General features: G+C 41.2%; 1 protein-coding gene across 1 annotated transcript in view; it reads right to left on the bottom strand.

Annotated features, from left to right (window-relative positions):
- The window catches only part of abr (ABR activator of RhoGEF and GTPase), a 140,356-nt gene extending 116,542 nt beyond the window's left edge, over window positions 1–23,814 (bottom strand). The window contains exon 1 of the mRNA XM_017459642.3: window positions 22,844–23,814. Within this exon, the coding sequence (XP_017315131.1) occupies window positions 22,844–23,600 (757 nt within the window). The 5' untranslated portion in view covers window positions 23,601–23,814. The remainder of the gene's footprint in view (window positions 1–22,843) is intronic.

The raw sequence follows: 23,814 nt of genomic DNA, 5'->3' as shown, positions 1-23,814 counted from the left end.
CTGTAGGTGTGGGTTGTTTGAGTGGTGTGTGTGTGTGTGCACTGTAAATAACTTATTTTTAAAGTGCTTGAGACACACCGATGAATAACTGAAGTGAGCAGTTTGAACGAACTCGAACCGACGGACATGACACGCTAACACACCTTCCACTTTCACTCAGGCAGGACTTGCTTTTGTCTAAACGTCCGCTTTGATCTTCGGTTCGCGCGCCGTGTGCGACGCGTGATTTACAGAAACTTGCCAGCCGGAGGTCAGAATTTAAAGAGGAGAGGCCACGCCTGCTAAACAAACACCGCTTTATTGTTCCGAGAAAGAAATGGGACTCGTGACGTTGTAGTCTTTTGTTTCTTCGGGGTTGTGCGAGGCAGGTGCATGAAGCGGTCACTTATGAACGAGAGTGAACGATTCGGCCCCCGGGTAAAAGGAAACGGTCGGAAAGCTCGGAAATAGAAGCGGCTATATCTGTCATATGAGAAAGAAATTAGAGTCTGAGCTGTTGTTCAGTGAGGAAGTGAAAGCTAGTTGCAGGGAAGCCAACACACACACACACACACACACACAGAATAATTACATTTCTCAGGGTTACCGGTACAATACTACTTTTGAGTCATTACACATGATTTTATTGTCAGGTAACTAACCAAGTCACAGAAAACACTGAGTTGGGGATGATGATAATAATAATAATAATAATAATAATAATAATAATAATAATAATAATAATCCAGAGATGGAGAAATCATGAATTATTTCATGACACCACCCAAGCGAAACCGCTCAGTGTGTTACCCAGGACCTTATTTTGGTAGCCTGGAGACTGACTACTTCTTAGCTTAGTCATTAACTTGCTGTAATAACGGATAGCAAGCTAGTGAGGTAGGGGCAGTGCTGGCTTGGCGGTTAAGGCTCTGGGTTACTGATTGGAAGGTCGGGGGGTTCAAATCCCAGCACTGCCAAGCTGCCACTATTGGGCCCTTAAGCATGGCCTTTAACCCTTTCTGCTCCAGGGGGCGCTGTATCACCCAACCTCCTAACATGCTGAGGTATTATTTGTCATGCTGTACGTGCTAATAGATGACTGCTCGAAGCCGTGGGCTGCGTCTCAAACCGCGTACTTACCGTCTATATAGCAGCCGAGATACATGTATTTTCCCAACTACACGCCTATAGTACGCAAGTATGCGGTTTGGGACGCAGCCGAACTCTCTTGTTCGCCGTAAAACGTAAAACTTCCACGGGCCACCTATAAATCACGTGATTATTCTTCACGCAAATCGTGCTAAGCTAGTCGCTTACTAATCTTTAGCTCAGTAGCGGTTTACCATGGTTTTACTGGTAGCGCCAAACTACTGCGATATCCACTCGAGCTAGTTACTGAACGTTTATATAAGAATCAATCCGATGAAAAGTTTATTGAGGGAAACGCATGCGTATGAAATGCATCTGTGCTCGGCTTCACTGTTTACCAGGATCAAAACAAACCCTAAAACAATGATTTATACCAACTACAAGCTTTAAAAGCACTGATGTACCAAAACAGAGCACTTAAAAACACCAGTGGAGTTCTATACTGGACAAACCAAATATAAAAGATAGTATTATTTCCCTCTTGATATGTGAAACATACGCTGAAAAAAATCAACAGCAACCCTCACAGGTTATAACGGGAATTGTAATGGTTTTAATGGGAATTGTTTTGGTTTTAATGGAAACTAGAACGGTCCCTATGGGTCTCTACTGGTAATTTGTTGCCTTCTATTGGTGGCTTGTTCTGTTTAGTGGATACCATCAAGTACCAATATTGGTAATGGTTTTAATGGTTAGCTGATGGTTTGTAACGCAGTGGTATTTGTAGTGGAAGCCATTAAAATCTGGATTGTTTTTGCCCGCAGGGATCGAAGGGACTGCGTGTTGCGCTAGCGGGAGCGGTATATGGCGGCTTTGTGCTGGAATTCAGTTTGCTCGGGTTAGTCTGCGTTTCCGCATACCTGCATGTTCCTCATTCTGGAGAGGTCGTCTGTCGTCCGTACACGCCAATTAACGTATAATTAAACATCCTGATCTGAACAACCAGATTCCATTTTGGCCCGGTGGTGGGATTTCAGAGGTTGTGCTATAGTTAGAGTCGCAATGTAATGTGTCAAGTTCAAACATGGCTACGTACAAAATGAAAACGTGTTTGTGCGAAAGCCAAGAAAACAACTACAGCAACTGTAAATTACATTTTTTTTTAAAAAAATAAGATTTAGCAGGCTGAAGATTGTTTGCAATACACATTCATTACTAATATGCAGTGGACTACACCCCTTTAGAACAAAATGACAAAAAAAATAAGTAACATTTGTGTCATGTAAAGGCCAGGACCTTCTCTCACATTATAGATATATTTGCACGACAACTTCCTTCATTCGGATCGTTTCACTTTTACTACAACGTTGCTGTTTATAACGAAGCAGAACAAGACCCACGACTGAACAAGGCTTCAGTCATTTAGAAATATTCAGGTCAAACATTCAGCCCGGATCTCCAAACTCGGTGTTGCTTTGCATCGATAAAATGATGTGCGCGATCAATTCAACTACAGCTGCATTGATTAATCGGTCACAAATAAAGTGTAACCACTGTGCTTTGCACTTCAGTGAAAAATCAATGAGGCATATTTTTTAATAGCTTCCCGGGTTGCCAGATTGGAACCAATTGATTTCAACCCGGTCAAGCCTTAAAAGATGACCACTTCACTAGAAACGTGTCCTTCTAAATGACCAAACGTTGGGTTCCGACTGCAACCCAATACCAGTTGTAGCTGCGTGTTGAATTTCGGGAGCTACATTTCATGCGACGCTCGCCGGATGGGCTTTTCTTTCTCGTAACGCTTCCGAACAGCTCGTCATTTTGAAAGAAGCTTATGACAGTTGATTGTGAAACATGACAACCACAAGAAGCAAACAAACTAATCTTTGACCCTGTTTTGTCCTCTTTCACCGGTTCAGTGTGCCCATGGGTGCCACATGTTAAACCTGTTTTGCTATGTGTGGATATAAGAAGTCTACACACCCCTGTTAAAATGGGAGGTTTTTCTAATGTTAATAAATAAATAAATAAATAAAATCAACGAAAAGCTTTTCCGACCCTCAATGTAAAATTACAACGACAAAAGTAAGTGAACATCAGAAAATCAGAAATCTTTTAGGGACAAATATGAAAAATAAAAATAAAAAAAAACTTACAATAACCTGGTTGCATAAGCGTGCACACCTTTTTAGAACTGGGAATGTAGTTGTGTTCAGAATAAACATTCAATCACATGTCCAAAGGTAATTATCATGCGGCTGTCGATGAAATTCTTCAGATTAACCCCAAATCAAGACCAGCTGTTTCTGTAGGATTTTCTTCGCATCTTCTTGGTTTCATCTGACTGCTGAAGCCATGGTCTGCAAAGAGCTTACAAAGCCTGCACAGGGTCTCACTGTCGAAAGGTATCGATCAGGAGAGAGGTACCAACAAGAATTCCAAAAACATTAGATGTACCATGGAACACCGTGAAGGCCATCATCAACAAGTGGAGAAAACTGGAGCACCACAGTGACATCACCAAGAACAGGACGAACCTCCAAAATGTATGAAAGGACGAGACAAAAGCTTACCAGGGAGGCTGCCAAGAGACCGACAGCAACATTAAAGGAGCAGGAATATCTAACAAGTACTTATTACTCTCTGCATGTGACAAACCTCATACTCTTCACATGTCTGGGCCATGGGTTAAGGTGTTTAGACAGAAGCCCTCTCACAAAAAATATCCAAGCCCAACTAAATCACCCCAAACTATGTGGAAAAATGTGTTATGGTCTGATGAGACCAATTCCAAAAAGGTTCCATAATTCCATAACTCCAAAAGGTTTACAAAAGGTACATTGAAAGAACACCATACCCACGATGAAGCATGGTGGTGGCAGAATCATTAAAACAGCGCCTATTAATAAAGTTGATACACTATCAAATAACACAAAATTGACTTTTTATAGTAATATTCACGATTTAAATTAACATAAAAACAGATCAGTCACATGGAAAAAAGTAAATACACCCCTACATTTATCACATCTTCAAATCCTAATTAGAATCAGGTGTTCAAGATTTGGTGCCAGTGATTAGAACCTGCTTAGGGAGTGCAGGTGGAACCGGTCATATCTCATATCTAATATCTAGTGTCTGGTGTTCCCTTTGCTATTGAGGTTTGTGCTGTCATCATGCCTAAAGAATTCTGTATAGCCTCGAGAAAAAAGGTTGTGGATGCCTACGAGTCTGGCAAGGGATTTAAAAGTCATTCCACTGTAAGGAAAATAATCTACAAATGGTGCAGATTTCAAACGATGCCAATTTGTCCAGGACTGGCCGTCCCCAGCAAATTTAACCCAAGAGCAGGCCGTCTAATGCAAAAAGAAGTCTCCAAGAACCCCAAACTTCAATCATAGCATCTGTTAGTAAGTCTTTCACAGACAAAAAACAGCTTTTCAGGAGAAGCACCTCACACCAACTGTGATGCACGGTGGTGGAAATGTTATGGTTTGGGGTCGCATCGCTGCCTCGGGGACTGGACAGCTTGCATTCAGTGATTCAGCTATGAGTTCTGCATCATATCAAAGAGTGCTTGAAGATAACGTGAGGCCATCTGTCCGAAAGTTAAAGTTGAACCGCAAGTGGACCATCAAAAGGATAATGATCTTAAGCACACTAGCAAATCCACCAAGGAACGGCTCAAAAAGAAGAAACGGAGGGTTATGGAACGGCCTAGTCAAAGCCCGGATTTCAATTCCATTGAAATGTTGTGGGGGGATTTGAAATGGGCAGAACATGCAAGAAAACCCTCAAAGATCTTACAGCTAAAAGAATATTGCATGGAAGAGAGTGGTCAAAAATTCCAGCAAGCCTGGTGGACAATTATGCAACACGCCTTCAAGAAGTTATTTCTGCTAAAGGGGGCAACACTAGCTTCTGAGGCCAAGGGTGTACTCACTTTTTCCACAGAAGAATCACATCTATTGATATTTCTGTTGAATAAATGATTGAAAAGCTCATTTTCCTTGTGGTTTTGTTCAAGTAGTTCAGCTTTATTAATAAACACTGTTTCAAAGAGGATCAAATGTTTGCTTGTCCAAATATGTCATAAAAGCCAACCATTTCCATGGGGTGTACTTATTTTTTTTCCATATGACTCTATACCCTTATTTTTGGGTGGGTTAACAACTGCCTCTTTTACGCTGAATGTTTTCCCCCATGGTAATGGATGATAAAGGGATTTTACTCGTTCGCAACCACATTTATACCCCAAGGAAACAGAACATGGTTAAAGGAAACATGTTATAGTCCTTGGAACTATTATAGGAGTATAGTCCTGCAAGTTCTGACATACTGGCAATCCGTTATTTATTTCCAACATTCCTTGGGGGTGTCAATAATAAAATGATTAAAATACCATTAGTTAAAATAAAGATAAATATTTTGACCCATCATTTGAGTGCATTTTTTTTTAAACTGTCTATAGTAATGATTAAACGATAGATCATTTTGCTCATTTTTATAAAGTATATCATATATGTATGACTCTACAGGTCTGCGTTATTTGTCCTGCCGTCGAATTTCGATCAACTTTAGCCTTTGGAATGGTTTTACCGTTGTTGATATGAAACCATAAGGCCCATATTTATGAAAATGCGAGATACTTTATAGCCATCATTACTACGCATTATGAATTACTAGCGAGGAGTAGCGTTCATAACGTCTTTAGTAATCACCGTTACTAAAGAAATCGAGGTACACAGTGCATCATGAGACCCGCTTTGATATATTTTTATTTAATGAATGAATCGCACCGCATGATCAAGAAATCATCCTACGAAACGTAACTTATAGTACATATATTGTTACCTCATGACGTTAACAATTTAATCGAAACTGTAATACCTTTTTAGAACTAATTATAACACACGTGCATAATTATTAATGAATTCACTATAACGTGAGAAGAGTGGGTCTTTAACCGTAATCACAAATAGTGTTACCAAATAGGACATAAACTGGGTTAGGCAATTAAAAAGTGATTGCCATTAATAGAATAGAAATTAGCGAGTGAAAGGACTGTAGGCTATGAATCGGAAGAGAAAAGGGTTGAAATATAATACATTACGTACAAAATAGCACCAGGTCACGTTTTATTGTCCCGTCATGCATCAGAGGAATGAAACCTTGTACCTCAAGGACCAGTTATGGTGAATACGTGCAGCTCAGAAGGTTATTGTGCTATATATATCATATATATCTCTTGATGAGACTGTATTCAAGTGCATTCTGCAGCGTTCAACCTGACGAAGCTGCAGGTGTGCAGTCGCTCGTTTTATTTTTATTTCCACACGGTTCCTGATCGCCGCATTTCATAAATAGTACTGAAACCAGCAGATGCAGCACTCGTCTCAAACGAGCAGGTAAGGAAGAACAGGATGTCATGCACTCAGGGCACAATTACCGATAATGATCACATGCAAGCGTTAAACGAATTTATCGCAGGCATCTCGACTGCTAAAAGGTCAGGGTTGCAAATGCGGCACTGCGGACTGAGCTCTGCTGTTACGAATATTAAAAATAAAAATAAAAAATAAAGAAATGGGGCGGTTTTTTTTCCCACCTCAGCTTGACCACACAGGGTTATCTGCAGTTTAACAAAAGAAGATACATACCAGAATACCATGGGATCCAAGCAGAAAAACAAGACCAAGATACGTCAAGGTGAAATTCTGGCTTAGTGGTTGGCACCTCTGCCCCGTACCTCAAGGGTTGGCGGTTCAAATCCCACCTCCACCATGTGTGTGGAGTTTGCGTGTTCTCCCCGTGCTTCGGGGGTTTCCTCCAGTTTCCTCCCCTGTGTCACAGACTGATCATCATTTCCAAAGTGGGTGTGTGCGATTGTGCCCAGTGCGGTGATCCCCCGCCTTGTGCCCAGAGTTCCCTGGGACCCTGTGTAAGATAAGCGGCATGGAAAACGGACGGATGGACAATAAAACCAGAAGGTCAGCAAATGCTTAAGTGATTAGTAGGTGTATGTAGGGGACCACACGGTCCGAATACACCCTTAGGCGCTGTTTACACTGGTGCGGTTCTGTTTTTAAACTCGTACCTTTTGCTGCGGTTACGCCTGTGGTCTACACTACTGCGAAGATTTTTGGAAACGCCGAAGACCCCGTTTTAGTTTGAAGACTTTTGGAAACGAAGTCGTGGCTCCGCCCACATTCGCGCCTTGATCGGGTCTTCTGGATAGTTGCGTATCCTTCCCTGATTCGTGAAGCCCCCACCATATGACCGTTACTCTACCTTGATCGTATACACGACAACACGGAGACTGAACCGCTAGCTTCGCTGGCTTTGTTGTCGTTTTTCGCAGCCATTGCTGTTGTGTGTTCGGAGTAACCAATAGGAATACTTTGCAAAAAAAATCAACAAAAACATGATACAGCGGCTGGGAAAACACGTCGAGCGTAAGGCCGGACTTGCAGAGCATAGTATTCTGAAAATGATAAACGCAAAACGAAGTACATGTAGTTTTACTCTCACTGCTTCCTGACTTTTCAAATACTCCGTAGTGCATATAATAAAACACCACGCTTTTGTTCCACAAACATAAGTTAGTAAGCTACCCTAGCATTCAAGCTCTACAGCAACCGTAATTATAGGCAAACTGCTTTGGCGTGAGAGGAATAAAACTCTTCAGGATGCGCCGTTATTGCAAAATAATCAACTGCAGCGCAACAACGGTGACTCCGCTTCATGTCGGGCTGCCTCGCACCACCCTGTGGTTGAGTACTTTCCTACAGCAGCATGCCGCCAACGTGTTAATCCATAGATCAGGCCGTACAGGATCTGCGACGCAACTTGCGGAGTTTTTTGTCCTGGAGAACTACTTGAATAACCGAAATAGCAATTGCATGAAATTGTTTTGCACGGTCTTTCGCCGTGATGTTTGTTGGTAAATGAGACCTTTCAGCTGTACTCGCATACGACACACGTGAATCGAACACGGCTTTGGCCGAAGGCGCGTCGAGATGCCGTCACATGGTGCGTCTTTGCCCAAATCTGCAGAAATGTTTGAAAAATTGCAAGCTTCTCCGAATATTGCAGAGTTTGCTTGATTTTTTTTTTTTTTTTGGGGGGGGGGGGGGGGGGGGGATTTCTGCGAACGCAAAACCCTGGAGGGACTGGTACATACTGTTTCATCGTAAATTGTGGTGTATAATGTATTTATATATATATATATATATATATATATATATATATATATATATATATATATATATATATATATATATATATAACATACACACATACATACATACATAATATATATCTAAATATAGCAGCATGTGCAATCAGAAAACACATTAACTCACTGCTTGGATAATTATGACAAAGCAGCTATAGTGCAGAGACACGAGACACCAGAAGAACACAGGAAACGCAAGTTTCACTTAGTCTTGATGTTCTGAATGCACACTGCAGACCACTACTGCAAGTGCACAAAGCTGATGCATGGAAGGGTAAAAAAAAAAAAAAAGGGCCTTACTGAAACATAATGGTATTCGATTCTATACAAACAACACACACACACACACACACACACACACAAAGGCAGTCATGTATGCCGTGATCAGTGTGTACTCAGGCGCAGACTGTTCACACTCATCAAACAGCGTATGCGCCTTGACTGCCTTTTGGACATCCACATCACCATGACAACATGCTTATTACAACCCAATCGCCATGGTGACGTGTTAAACTGCTAATTTCGCCACCTGGAAGCCTGCTAACATCAGACCTAAAAGGTAGAAAAACCTCGGGGGGGGGGGGGGAAGTCCACCTGCCAAAAGCACCTCTATGCGCTGTAGCATCTCTGGACGTTTCTGAGATCCCTGAGAATTCTGCTTGAGCGAGTTTTTTCTTCACGTGTGTGAGAAAGCCTCGCGCTGCCGGGAGTTTAATCTGTCGTTATCTAGTCCGCTCACATACGACTCTCATCTCTCCTCTCAAATCAGAGAGCCGGAAGCAGCCACGTGAGAAAGACATCACGTTTACATTATTCATTCGGCCCGGTGCTTTTAAGCGAGTCCGGACACAACCTAGGCATAAAGCTGAGCACGCAGACGGCGCTCTGTGGCGGTCCTGGAATTCGAGCTCGCGACGTCCGGGTTGCATTCGAGACGCAAGTTCAAACGAAGTGTCCCGTACTCGGAATACATATTAGAACGAGCACAGCCGGAAATAAATATCAGAGCCTCTGGTACAGAAAATGAATTAACACGGTCGAAACCAATCAGAATTGAGAAATCAAACATAAATAGTATTTTTTTTTTTTTTAAAGGGCAATATATTCTAGTGCTGTACAAAAACTACAGAAAAGCAGAAAAAGGAAGTCACATAGTAGCTCAACACACTGAACCCTGTTCAATTATCAACTCCGCATGATCGAACATGCTGTCTCACACACACAATCACACCTTTCCGCTACAACTGAACCCTTCTGCTTTGGCAGGAACGACTCATAACTATTACGTAAAATGTAAAACTCTGCAGAAATACGAGTAGAACCACCCACACTACACCTACTCACAACTACTCACCCACAGCTTTAAACCCATCCCCAACAAGGATCTGAACAACATGACTGAATGAATGGCGACAGCAGCCTCCTTTTAATGCTTGACCATCTGTGGTTTGTTTGCAGCGATATATAAAAACGTATCAGTTTTGAAGCGCGTAAGTTTTGTCTGGTAGTGACGTGTCACGTTACCGGTTCTAGCGACGCAGACGCGACAAACATGTTTTGAATTCGAAGTGGACTACCAGCGCAACACTTTTAGCAGTGTCCAATACTCGGTTTAGTCCACTGAAATGCTTTGCTGCGTCTGCATCTGAACTACAGTCCACAATCCACTTTCCATACCGCTCATCCTACAGAGGGTCGTGTGGAGCATGGAGCCTATCCCAGGGTACCCTGGGCATGAAGGAGGGGACACCCTGGATGGGAGGCCACAAAATCACACACATTCACACACACACTACACACAATTTGGAAATACCAACAACGCATGCCTTTGAACTGGGGGAGGAAACCAGAGTACCCACGATTCAAACCGCCAACCCCGGGGGCGCGGGGCAGACGTCCTAACCCCAAGCCACCGTGCCACAGTCCATCTAGAATCAATTCCAAAACAGACTCAAATGTTTATAAGGCATTCTATGGTATTTGCTTGCATAATTGGATAAAAATGTCCAATCAGATTGCCCTCAACTGGTTTAATCCATTTGGTGCATTGACTGGGAGAAAATAAGTCAGCGGGCCAAATTACTAGAAATGTACTAGACCTCTTTTCTTTTTCTTTTTTTTCTTGAAGCAATAACACAAACATCGTGCTGTCAGAAAGTTTATTTCAGATGAACCGTTTCGAGCAATTCCCTGAAAAGAATCGGCTCAATCGAACGATTCGTTCACTTTCATGCTATACCACCGTAAGTGACCGCTCCCTTTGTTTCTCTTAAAAAGTTCTACGAAGAACCCATCAGAAGGCCTTCCTTTCGGAAAGCGTACCAAGTAGAACCCTCAAGGACCCTGTTTTACTACGACAAATGAAACGGAATAAGATCCAGACCTGAACTACAGGAATGGGCCTGGGCATGTCCACCATTTCTCACCTTCTCAAAAGAGGCGGAAGAAAAAGCAAAGCATGAAAAACGTGTTGTGTGTGTGCACATGTGTTTGTGTGGGAGAAAGAGTATTCCAAAATTACTTCCTTCTTCAGTCTAGACACTGACAGCATTCTCCAAGCATAATCAGCATTCACAGTGCACTAAACACTCTTCTTTTTCTTTGTATTACTGATGTTGTAATACCGCTACGATCAGGCTAATAATAACTACTGAGTAGTTCAGTGCACCCAGTTCGGCGTGCAGGCTTGCCACTGCTGTAAGACACTTTGTTGTGGTTTGTGTGATATTCTGGCATCTACAGCGGAAGTTAAAAAACAAGCTCAACATGCATCAGGTGAGAGCCTCAATCACACTTTGATACTAAATGTAGCTTAATATACTATCTTCATCTTCAAAAAACAAAAGAAATGGTGTCTTACAGGAAATGTTCTGTTTGTCTTTAGTTTCCTGGGCCTTGTCTTCCTTTTACAATCCAAGTATACACATGTAGCTGAGCAAATAATTGTGAGTCTTGCTCAACAGTGAATCACAGCAGTCATGGAATTTGATCCCACCATCTTCCGGTCACAAGCTCTGAACTGTAATTTCTTCTCTCACATTATGTGCTATATATGTATTTTGACCTTTAAAATACCTTCATGTTCACACTGGCATGTGACAAGTTGCTCATGTCTTTCATTGGTGTGGAGCTACTCTTACGGTCCAGGGTATTTTTTTTGTGAGGTATAGTTCCAATGAGTAGTAATGGAATGGAGTAATGGAAGTAACTAGATACAGTCAGATCCATAACATATTTGGGCAATGATTTCAATCTGTTACTGTTAACTCGCAATATGTTGTCCAAATATGTTGTCAGTGTCTCAAGCCATCATTATAATGAATAACCAGAACTATTTGGTACATTCTTAAAAAGAAAGAACTTCAGAAAGAACACCCTGGCGAGCTCAGGAACACCAAAAGACCTGGAAAACCACCGAAAACACCTGCGGTGGACGACACAAGAATTCTTTCCCTGCAAGACCAAAACGTCACAACAGTTGGTCAGGTCAAGACAACCCTCAGGAGGTAGGCGTAGGCAACCTGTGTCAAAGTCAACAATCAAGAGAAGACTTCACCACAGTACATACTACAATACGTTTACCACAAATTGAAAACCATTGGTAAGCCTCAAACACAGGAAGAGTTTGTCAAAAACATCTAAAACAAACAAACACCTGTACAATTCTGGAACATCATCCGACAGGCAAAGATCAACAAGCAAAGGGAAGAACTGTTAATGATCCGAAGCACACTAACTCATCTAATGGCGTGGGTATGCATGGCTGCCAGTGGAACTGGTTCGCTTGTATTAACCGATGATGTGACTGCTGATAAAAGCAGCAGGATGAATTCTCTAAGTGTATATACACAGATACCATCTGCTCACATACAGCTCAATGCTTTAAACCACACTGGACAGTGCTTCACAGTGCAGATGTACAGTGGATTGAAGCAAAGTAGTAGAATGTACTGCAATGGCCAAGTCAATCTCCTAAGCATGCATTTCACTCGCTGAAGGCAAAACTGAAGCGAAAACACCCCTAGAACAAGCAGGAAGTGAACACAGTTGCAGTAAAGCCCTGGCAGGACATCACCAGACATGGAACCCAGCGTCTGGTAATGTCTATGGGTCCCGGACTTCAGGAAGCCATCAACTGCAAAGGATTTGCAGCCAAAATGACAATTTAATTTTCGACTGTTGTTTGTCCAATTATCATTAGTCCATAGTTTAGTTCCAGGGTGGAACCACATATTTAAAAAAAAAAAAAAAAGCTGCAATTCCTACAAGAATCGAGTTGATCCAATTTGGAAATAAATGCCCTCAAATTAAAGCTATACTCATCAATTCACTCAGAAACTCAGACATGTGGTGGTGGACAGCTAAAATAACAATAACCAATTATTTATGTACCGGACTATATCTCCACACACACACACACACACACACACACACACTACTATACCATACTATATTATATTCCATTATACATATGACAGCATAAGATAAAACCACAGTTCTGTGTGTTAAACAGTAAATGGAAAGTAGTCGTCTGCTTGTCGCGGTCGTGAAATCACAGCTCCGTGTCACTCAAGTAATCGCGAGAAACTAAAAGGTTGATGGCCAATAACCCTGACATGTATGAGAACAGCTCTGCAACCACTATTGTATCAAAGGGTCTGCTGTATTTCTACAGGATGTGTTCGTGGCTTCAAAGTTTAACATCAATAAATCACGAAACACTCTGCATTAGGGCTGTTAGCAAACAAGGAAGAACTGGGTCAATTTTTTTATTTTTTATTTTTATTTATTTTTTTTTAAATCGTGAGACACAACAACAACAAAAATGACTCGTCTAAAATTGGATGGCGATACTATTTCAGAAGAATGAACCAAAAACTCGTATAGGATATAATATATAGTTACACTATGAATGAATGAGGAGGTGATTTGGCCTGGTTCTGTGTTTCAGACTATTTTTTTTTGTGGCTGAACAAAAATATACAGCTGAAAATAAATAAATAAATAAATAAATAAATAAATAAATAAAAATGCCAAAATAAGAAACAGTAAAAGTCAGCAGTCTTCTTTACCTCAGGAGCACAGAAACCCAGCCCTGGAATTCTGCCTACCTAGCTAGGTTTCTTCCATGTGAAACACGGCGGGAATGGGACATTGTAAAATGTCATCATCATTAAAAATATCTTTTTTTTGGGACTTATCTGGCAGAATGCTCCAATGCTTGTTGATGTGGTGAAGTTTAGTTAGCATTTTTGGAACGAGTCTCCAGCGTCAGCGCTTTGTAACACTCTGAGGTAAAACTTTAACTTAGTTTTCCGGCATGGAAGGTTTTATGATTTCTTATGGTCTGATTAGGGAACCAGTTTATAGTTCTCATAACTTAGTTAATGACAAGAACTTCTTTGTTTCACGGATTAAACGGTCCCTCCAGGATTTAGCGATTTTGAGATCGCAGAAATGAACGCAAAAATCAAAGAAACGCCGCAATATTCGGAGGGGCACGCATTACATTTTTCTAATTGACCACAGGTTTGGGCCACGACGCGTCATGTCACGTCGTGTGACGTCAGCCAAAGCCGAGCGTCGAATATGAATACAGCTAAAAGGTCTCCTTTACCAACAGACATCGATGTGAAAGATCATGCACTTGCAATTTCACAAATTCTAATAGTTTTCCGCAAACAATTTTTAAAAATCAATCTTCGCAAGTCGCAGCACAAATTTTGGACAAAAAAAAAATCCTCAGCAAAATCGAGCATTTTCGGCCGCAACAGTCACAAAAATCTCATCCTGCGCCATTCTACGGACTGCTTAAAAGTAATTATGAACAAATTTTTAAAAATACATCTGTTTTTAATACATGACTGTTCACGTCACGGGATAAGAATAACAAAATGCTTCGGAACGTGTCGTTATGGGAAAATAAACAACTCTGGTGTGGTACCAGTAACTCCGCTTCGCACTGAGCCACACTACACCACCTTGCCCTTCATTATTTCCTCTATAACAGCACATGTTCCAAGTCTTTTATTCCTTACAATTAGCATTCTGCGCAATTCTATTATAAATGTAAGGCATAAACCCGTGGTTACTTGTACACCGTCTCGCTGTCTTTTTACACTGACGTGACATCGTAAACGTAGCACGCATCACACTGCTGTATGAATCAACGGAAATTGGATTTGTAGGTTAAACAACCTATAAATGTATAACTAAATGTCATGAAGAACTGACGTACTTGGGCATACAACGTTACCTTTCTGTGATACAGTCATCCCCTTAATTATAGCACATCAGCCTTCAGTAGGGGTCTTTATCAATTTTATGGTCTTTCAGGTCTTATTTAAGGACAGGGGGCTGGCCAAAAGTGGGATGGAAAAGGTAGTTTCAGTCATCCTTGCGTAGTCAATTAATTCTTGGTGATTTATTAGCCTGGAAACCCCAGCTACACCGATGTGGTGAACTTTTCTACATGGAAAGTTACACACAATGAACATTAACGTCACTTCAGATCTGACTCAACAGTCAGTTCGTGGCTCAGTGCTGTTAATATACCTCAGTTTCTGTCGTGGCTGAGAAAGAAGCAGCTCAACTGAATTTAGCCGAACAATTTTAAGCAAAACCATTCGGATGTTGCAGTAAGCTTTAAGGAGGGGGGAGGGGAAAGGGGGGGAAAAAACCCATACAACTGGTCGTCCAAGTCTTTCAGGATCATTTTACAATTCTTACAACATTATCAATGTGTTAACTCAATCTTGGGCCGGAAAGGTTTGGTACATTTTTGGTATTAGAAGATCACAGGATTCAGCACATCGCAATTATCCGTGCATTAGACTTTTAAAAACAACAACAACAACAACAACAACAACAACAACATGATGTTAATCATATTAAGGTGAATGAACATTTCTAATACAAAGCAGGTTTGGGATTAGAAAGGAAATAATAATAAATTCATTCTTGGTCACGATCATTTTAAACATTTCATACGTGATTCCTTAAGTTTGTGTATTTTGATTGAAAGTATATCGTTTTAGATCACATTTCTATTAAATAAAAATAATTCCGAATTCAACACGTAAGGAATAAATAAATAAATAAATGTGTAACGCTGTTACGTGAACATAACGCCGCAGAGGTGCGATTTGACCCGACATGGCAATTTGCAAACGTATTCAATACTACGTCAACAGCACTGTGGTATAAGCATCACTATGGTCTGTAGCTTTATCACCCGAACCTGCTGTGATACTGGTGTATTTTTAAACCCTTAGCTCGAGTCAAAAGCCTGCATACAGCCGATTCATTATGATGAAGCACGGACTCGATATTGAGCAGTCAAACCAACAATACAAACATTCAGAAGCAAAAAAATAATAATAATATTAAAAAAAACAGCTTTGAATCGAGTCGAGGTTAATCGTTATTCTACAGCCTGACTTCCCTGTGTAGGAAATTCAACTCGGGAAAACACAAGCGGTCGGACTGCATTCCTCAAGAACAAAAGTGACAACGCAACAAAAAAAAAAAAAAAAAAAAAAAAAGTCTGGAAAATAACGTTGAGCATCAGGCAGCTGGGTCTTCAGCTTCCTTTCTCAGTTCTGATCCAGTATTTCACACTGAAAGTCCAATTAAAGAGTTAAATTGTGCTTTCTGATTCTTAGTAATGGCTCGGTGATGTTCACTGTACATCAAAAACACACAAAATACTGAAAAACCGTGACTAAATCTTACAAATTCGAAGCACTCACACAGCAGATGTTATCTTTTTTGCACTTAATTAAGTCCAATACGTGATTAACCCACATGAAGAGAAGGGCATCAGACTCTTAGTAAACGCTCAGACAATTGGTACAGAAATCCCGGTCGTTTTTTCTGCAATCCCGTGTGTTAATTATGGAAATACGCGATGGATAACTGATAACATACCAACAGTGTGTAAAATCATTTTTTCATTTTTTAGTTTTAACAGTGGAAGCGTTTTAACGATTTAATCTGTACATCAGAATTTGATTAAAAGTACAAGAAATCTCCCACATTTAAAAACACAGAGCAGAAAGAAAAGAAGAAGCAGGGGGGAAAAAACCATGATAACCGTGATTGCTTGTTGACTCATTTCATAGTTTATCCGAGAACAAAGTAACTAAGGAACTAAACAGACCTCTTGACAGGTGCACCGAGGCAGCAAGTGAACAGTCAGTTCTTGAAGTTGATGTGATGGAAGCAGGAAAAACTGGCAAGGATCTGAGTGAATTTGATACAGGACCAAATTGTGATGGCCAGGCGACTGGATCAGAGCATGCCGTGTTTAGACCTACCAAAAGTGGTCCAAGGAAGAAAATGGTGAACCGGTGACAGTCATGGGGACCCAAGGCTCACTGATGCGTTTGGTGAGTGAAGGCTTGCCCGTCTGGTCCGATCCGACAGAAGAGCTACTGTAGCACAAATTGCTGAAAAGGTTAATGCTGGCTATGACAGAAAGGTGCATTGCAGCTTGTTGTGTACAGGGCTGCATAACCGCAGGTCGGTCAGAGAGCCCATTCTGACCCCTGTCCACCTCGGAAAGAGCCTACAATGGTCACGTGAGCATCAGAACTGGACCATGGAGCAATGGAAAAGGGTGGCCTGGTCTGATGAATCACATTTTCTCTTACATCGTGTGGACAGGCAGGTGCGTGTGCATCGTTTACTTGGGGAAGAAATGGCATGAGGATGCACTACGGGAAGAATACAAGCCGATGGAGGCAGTGTGATGCTCTAGGTAATGTTCTGCTGGGAAACCTTGCGTCCTGGTATTCACGTGGACGTTACTTTGACACGTACCACCTACCTAAACATTGTTGCAAATGAAGCACATTCCTTCATGGAAACGGTATTCCCTAACGGTACTGTCCTCTTTCAGCAGGATAACGCGCCGTGCAACGCTGCAAAAATAGATCAGGAATGGTTTGAGGAACACGACAAAGAGTTCAAGGTGTTGACTCGTCCCAGATTTCAATCCGATCGAGTGTCTGTAGGATGTGCTGGACAAACAAGTCCGATCCATGGAGGCCCCACTCTGCAACTTATAAGACTTAAAGGATCTGCTGCTAACGTCTTGGTGCCAGATACCACAGCACACCTTCAGAGGTCTTGTGGAGTCCACGCCTGGACGGGTCAGAGCTGTTTTGTTGGCACAAGGGGGACCTACACAGTATTAGGCAGGTGGTTTTGGCTGATTGTCTTATGGCAGATCAATGTAAGTAGGTTCCATCACCAGCATCCCCCCCCAACACTTTTGAAGTTAAACAAAATGCAGCTTGTCACGTTACCGAGAAACAAAAAAACCTTCCGGCTTGGAGACTTTCCAGCTTGGAACTTCAACAAACTTCCAAAAATACTACATAAATGACGTGGTATAATATCTGCTTCATCTTCTTTACCTACCCAGCGACATACCTTGTAACATGAATATGGGCATGTGTGTGTGTGTGTGTGTGTGTGTGTGTGTGTGTGTGTGTGTGTGCGCGTGCGCGTGTGTGCGTCACAGCATGTCACATTCTTGTCTGATGTTTCACTTTACTTAGCAACCGAACCTTGCAGAGTCAGCCAGGATCATTCCTTAAACAAAAACGTCCTAAAACTGTGTATCCTCCATGAAACAGTGTAGAAAACATAAACGTGAGAAAGCTACTTATTAAAGTCTTAAAGTTTGACAGTTTTAAATAATACTACATTTTTCCCAATGAGATGATTTAATACTTTCCCAACTGCAGCAGTGTTTTCCATTTATCAGTGTCATCGTTTATTGTGGTACATTTATTATACCACGATGTTTTTACGCACCGTTCCAGTCCTAGGCTGGATATACACTTTAAACACGGCCCATAAATGTGTGTTAAATGGTTCCGGTGTCAGAAAGTCTCCTTCCCTCCTCTTTCTGTCGTGTTTATGGGTGTGGTTGTACAAGACTTCCCAAATGAACAGCTAGTCACAACATCCCAACATACGTTATAATTTCCAAATTAATTCCAGTATAAACATTCAAAGTCACTGTTTTGGCTATTAAAGAAGCGATTTCTGTGAGAACGGACCATGCGTACACAAACTGAAGCTCAAGATGACGCCAAATAATTGCACTGCCACATTTGTAATTAGCATTATTAGCATTAAAACAGGTTATCTATTAAATTAAAAACCTCAAAATTTTTCCCCATAAAATGGTTACATACAAATTTCTGAAATTGTCCAGTCGTTAATATATTTCTATTATTTCTGGTGTCATTTGTTATTAAACCACGTTTCCAAGTCAACATGCAAGCTAGTTAGAGTCAGGTAGCTAGCTACTTAGCAAAGGCACTGCTAAGTTTCTTTACCTCAGCCACAAAATGATCACGTTTCATACTTATTTTTAAATCACATCATTGTTTCTTTTGGCCAGCCACACTGCCCATGAATCATGTTTCTTTTCAATTCAAATCAGGTGTGTAACTGCCACCTGGATACTAATCCACGTCACCACATTAGCACATTCTGTATATCTTCCATGTTTTCACAGGCAGTGAAGTGCTGTGTGTTTTGGGGGAAGGGCTTTGAGGTGACTCCTGAGGGGATGTGTGAATGTTTGTTTTTAGCAATTAGCTCAATCTTGGTAAGTACTGCCTGACCTGAAGAATCTCAAAAAGAGGACTTTACAATGACTACATGTTATTCTTTTTGGTAAAAATGTAGCCTCTTGAAGTCTAGAAATATTTAATAAAAATTTTTTTAAAACATTATCCAAAATAAAAGTCATTTCTTCTGTTTTCGGTGTTTGTACTTTTTAATTTTGTTTTCCTTTGTTAGTATAAAAAGAAAAAGAAAAAAACTGTGAATGAGTGTTGGTGTGTGTCAGTCGGTTTGTTTTTCTTCTCAATAAAACTTTATTGGAAAAAAAAAAAAAAAAGTCATTTCTTCTGTCAAGAAGAAGCAGCTGTTTCACCTGAAATATGCTAACTGCTATTATGGATATTCAGCTGTACCTAACACTAGGTGTGACAACGACTAGGCAATTACTTAGCACAAAATAATAATAATAATGATAGTAATAATAATAATAATAATAATAATAATAATAATAATAACAACAATTGGTGTAATGCCATAAGGAAGTCTGAGTTAGACTAAGGAAGTCGTCTATTAGTCAATTCTATGTACGTCCTTGGCATGAAGCCCAGTGTCTACACATAGGAGACACAGAAAACAAAAAGTCTCCAAAATAGTTTACATGACCAGAATTAAAATCAGAGCTGCTGACATTTTATCATGTCCCTCAATTGAATAAATCAGTTAGAACTGACTGCTTCTCCAAATCGTGGTGCGTTCACGTGTATTGCCATGTTCAGCGTCCAAAATGGCATCGCATTCCCGACGAGTGATCGTGGCTGTGCCTAACACAATACAACCAACAGTACTACCTCATTTTAGTGGTTCACGTTTTTGGATTTCCCCAGCTAACACACCGATATGGAGATTTTTTTTTTTTTGCCCTAATATGCTGATTAGAGCTAGTTAGAGAAGGGAAATAAACAAAATATGCAGGGCAGAGATACCTCAGGGAGAGAATTGAAAACCCATCGCCCTACGTTTATGGTATGTCATTTACCGCAAACTACGATCTTAAATGGCAGCCAAGTGAATTTGGAGAGTTCAGGTTTCACAGTGAGATGGATCTGGTTTAATACTCACACCAGACAATGTAATTATAATTCCAGCATAAAGTGACTGCTGCTTGTGTAATACTCGAAGTCTAGGCCAATCCTGTGCTGTAAAAACTACTCAAATCCAATAAATAAATTTTTTTTAAAAACTCTACACTACATTCTAACCATAAGCAAATGATGATGTTCCAGCTGTATTAACACGTGTACCTTTGTCAGTATCTGTTACTAGTACCTCTAGTAGGATTTTGGTGGTCACCAACCCTCTTTTGAGCAATCAATCAATCAAAATTTGTTTACAGTGCCCTCCACTAATATTGGCACCCTTGGTAAATATGAGCAAAGAAGGCTGTGAAAAATTGTCTTTATTATTTAACCTTTTGATCTTTTGCTTAAAAAAAACCCCCACAAAAATATCAACCTGGAATTGGACGTGTGTCTATATCGTCTCAAAGCACGGTGAAGAGGACGGTTCGAGTGACCAAAAAATCTCCCGGGATCACAGCTGAAGAACTGCAGAAGTGAGTTGCGTCTCGGGGTCAGAAAGTCTCCACAACTACAATCTGAAGTCACAGACATCACCACAAGCTGTTTGGAAGGGTTTCAAGAAAAAAAGCCTCTACTCTCATCCAAAAACAAACTCGAGCGTCTTCAGTTTGCCAGACACTACTGGAACTTCACATGGGATCGGGTTCTATGGTCAGATGAAACCAAAATAGAGCTTTTTGGCAATAAACACCAGAGGTGGTTTTGGTGTACACAGAGAAGTAGCCATATGGAAAACTACCTCAATTCCATGATTAAATATGGTGGTGGATCTTTAATGGTTGGGGCTGTTTTTCTGCCAGAGGACCTGGACATTATGTTAGGATACATAGCATCATGGACTATCAAATATCAACAGATATTAAATGAAAACCTGACTGCCTCTGCCAGAAAGCTGCAAATGGGCCGTGGTTGGATCTTCCAGCAGGACGATGATCCAAAACATTAATCTTTTGATAAACCTGTGTGTTTGCAATAGTTTGATATCCATGAGAGGAGAATTTTATTTTTTTAACAAAAAAAGATCAAAAGGTTCAACAATAAAGACAAATTTTCACAGCCTTCTTTGTCAAGGGTGCCAATATTAGTGGAGGGCACTGTATACAACAGATGTTGACCAAAGTGCTGTACAAAACTAACCAACAATAATAAATAGTAGGAAGAATTAAGATGAATAAAATAACACCAAAGAATGACGCCGCACAATACATTACAGTGACTCCTAAGCAAGGGAGATCTAAGGTCGGATAAAAACAAAAGCATTCTATTCTATAAGGCGAGGGCCCGTAACAAAAAAAATGAGTGCTCACCCACAGTTTTAAGATGAGTCCTTGGAACACTCAATAGCAGACTTTGTGATGATCTTAAAGATTTTCGAGTCTTACCACATGCCACTGGATAGAACAGTTTACAAAGCCAACCATTTAGATTTAAACTGATTAATGGTAAATACAAGTCACAAAGACAGAATAAAAATGTTCTCTTACTTGAAATATTTTAAGAACACACAACATGCGACATTATGGGCATGCTGACATTAGAGCATTACACACACATTAGAGCATACTGTACGCACAGTACATACAGGTACCATCGTCACACCGCTTGTGGTCCGATCGTGAGCTCGGGTTACTGTCTCTGTGGAGCATGTAAGGCATTTCTTTGAAAACGCATCTTTTTTCTCTACACCGTGTGTTTTTGTCCAACGGAAATGGAGTTTTTTTGAAAACGCTCTCCCAAGTGGATCTTTCCGTGTGGACCGGAGAAAAAAAACCAAGCGGAGATTTTCCAAAACTATGATGTTTTTAGTCGTGTGACGCGGTCAGGTGACCCAATCAACAACAAAAATTACACACAAGACGGTGGACGATGTTGTACTGCGGTTGCTATGCCTGCTATCCAGTGTGATGGCTTTATTAAAGATTAATGTCACTACAACCTTCAGATTGCCTTTTCACATAAACGCCTTACAGAAATGACGCAGACTAAAGTTTCTTTACGTCTTTTGCGTTTTCACGCGCAGGATGGGGACGTACGTGTTTTCAGACGTTTCAGCGTGGACGAGCAATTTTTTTTTTTTTTGGAAAACATCCGAAAACACCGGTGTAGACATGCAGCGTTTTTAAAAAAACGAAAACGCCGTTTCGGGATCCATTCGGATAAACGTGGACATAGTCCAAGATTTGGTCTTGAAGGGTTAGGTAAGGTTTGACATTCGGATGAGTCCCGCCTTTGTTAACGAAGCTCCGCCCCTGGACCTCAGGTGATCTGGACTAGTGTCGATAAAATGACTGATATCCAAAACACAATATAGTGTCTCAATCTCACAATACAATACACAATCTCATACAGTGTGGCAAGTAACAATCTGGAAACACCTTTGTAATATCACAGTCTAAAACTGGATTTAAAGAGAAGCAAATCAGTAAACGAATCACATGGAATTGAATCACATGGAATTGAATCACATGGAATTGAATCGCATGAAATTCAATGACGTTAATGAATCACATGTAAATGAATCACATGTAATGAATCACATGTAAATGAATCATATGAAAATGTACAAGTAAATTAAACGGTCAAACACAAACAAGTTTTCCGGGCCGGAAGTTAGTATTCCAAACGAGTTTTCTCTGCGAATTAACAGACTTCTGATAACGTGGTAGCTTAAGGCGGTGTTTTCTAATCATGTTCTACATATCTAACGGGATATTTGTGCAAATAAGGAATACAAAAGGATCCGCTATTGCACCTTTAAGCATGCGATTTGATTCCTCCAAAGCTCCTGTGTTTGGATTTGAGTTCTTACCTACTGAAGAAGAGTCCTCGTGCTCGGAGCTGAGGTATCCGTCACTGCGGCGGTCCGGGGTGCTCCGACCCGAACCGTAACTCCCTCGGAGCGGCACAGACGGCGATAATCTCCCGTCGTCCCCGGAATCAAAATCCTTACTAAACCGAAAGGGTCTGAGCGAAGAGTTGCGGATCTCCGTCGCCTTGGGGTCGATCAGGTTCTTCCGCACGAAGTTCTCATTGAGCTCCACGTCGTCGTAATCTCTGTCGCTGTCGCGCTCCGAGTCCCGTCTCTTTCGGTCACATTCATGGAGATGTGACGAACCAGAACCAGAACCAGGAGCGTTCTCCTTCACCAAAGCGTACTTTTTCCGCGGGGGAACCAGGATAGGTTTACCAGTCTTGCTCCCTCTGACCAGCATGCCGCTCGGCTCGTCCACGCTGCTGCGCCCCAGAGCGTGCAGCCTGATCCCCGGTGGAGCTCGCACGCTTTCCTGGTCCGTCTTATCGGGTTTGGTAGAGGCAGCGGCGTCCGCGTCGTGCGGATCCTCCTTGTTCCCCCACCTGTAACCTTTCCTCTTCTGCGCGATGGTGGTCTGCAGGTAGATCACCTTGAACTTCTCCATCGCCAGCTCATGCTGCAGGCTCTTCAGGCGCGCTTTGCATGTCTCCAACTCGTTCTCGATGTCCTCCACGGAGCAAAGGTTCATCCTGGGAACCTCTCCGTCGGGAAATTCATTCCTCCAGTGCTTTTCAAACTCCTCCTGCTCCCACATTCTGGCTGGGTTTTTGGGGGGGTTTTCCCTTCTTCTTCTTCTTATTTGAAAGAAAAGTGGTTCTCGTAGAAAACAAATACACCGTCTACACACTCAAAATTAATCTATTTTCTTTATAAAAGTGCGCATTTTCACCTTGTGAGCGCTTCTTTCCTTCCATCCGCGACAGATACCGTTTAATCAGTGAGGCATTACATATACACACACACACACA

Source organism: Ictalurus punctatus, chromosome 28 (assembly GCF_001660625.3).
Source record: "Ictalurus punctatus breed USDA103 chromosome 28, Coco_2.0, whole genome shotgun sequence".
In the NCBI taxonomy this organism is placed as follows: Eukaryota; Metazoa; Chordata; class Actinopteri; order Siluriformes; family Ictaluridae; genus Ictalurus; species Ictalurus punctatus.
The sequence above is the reverse complement of the archived record's forward strand: the minus strand, read 5'-3'. Positions and strand labels throughout refer to the sequence as shown.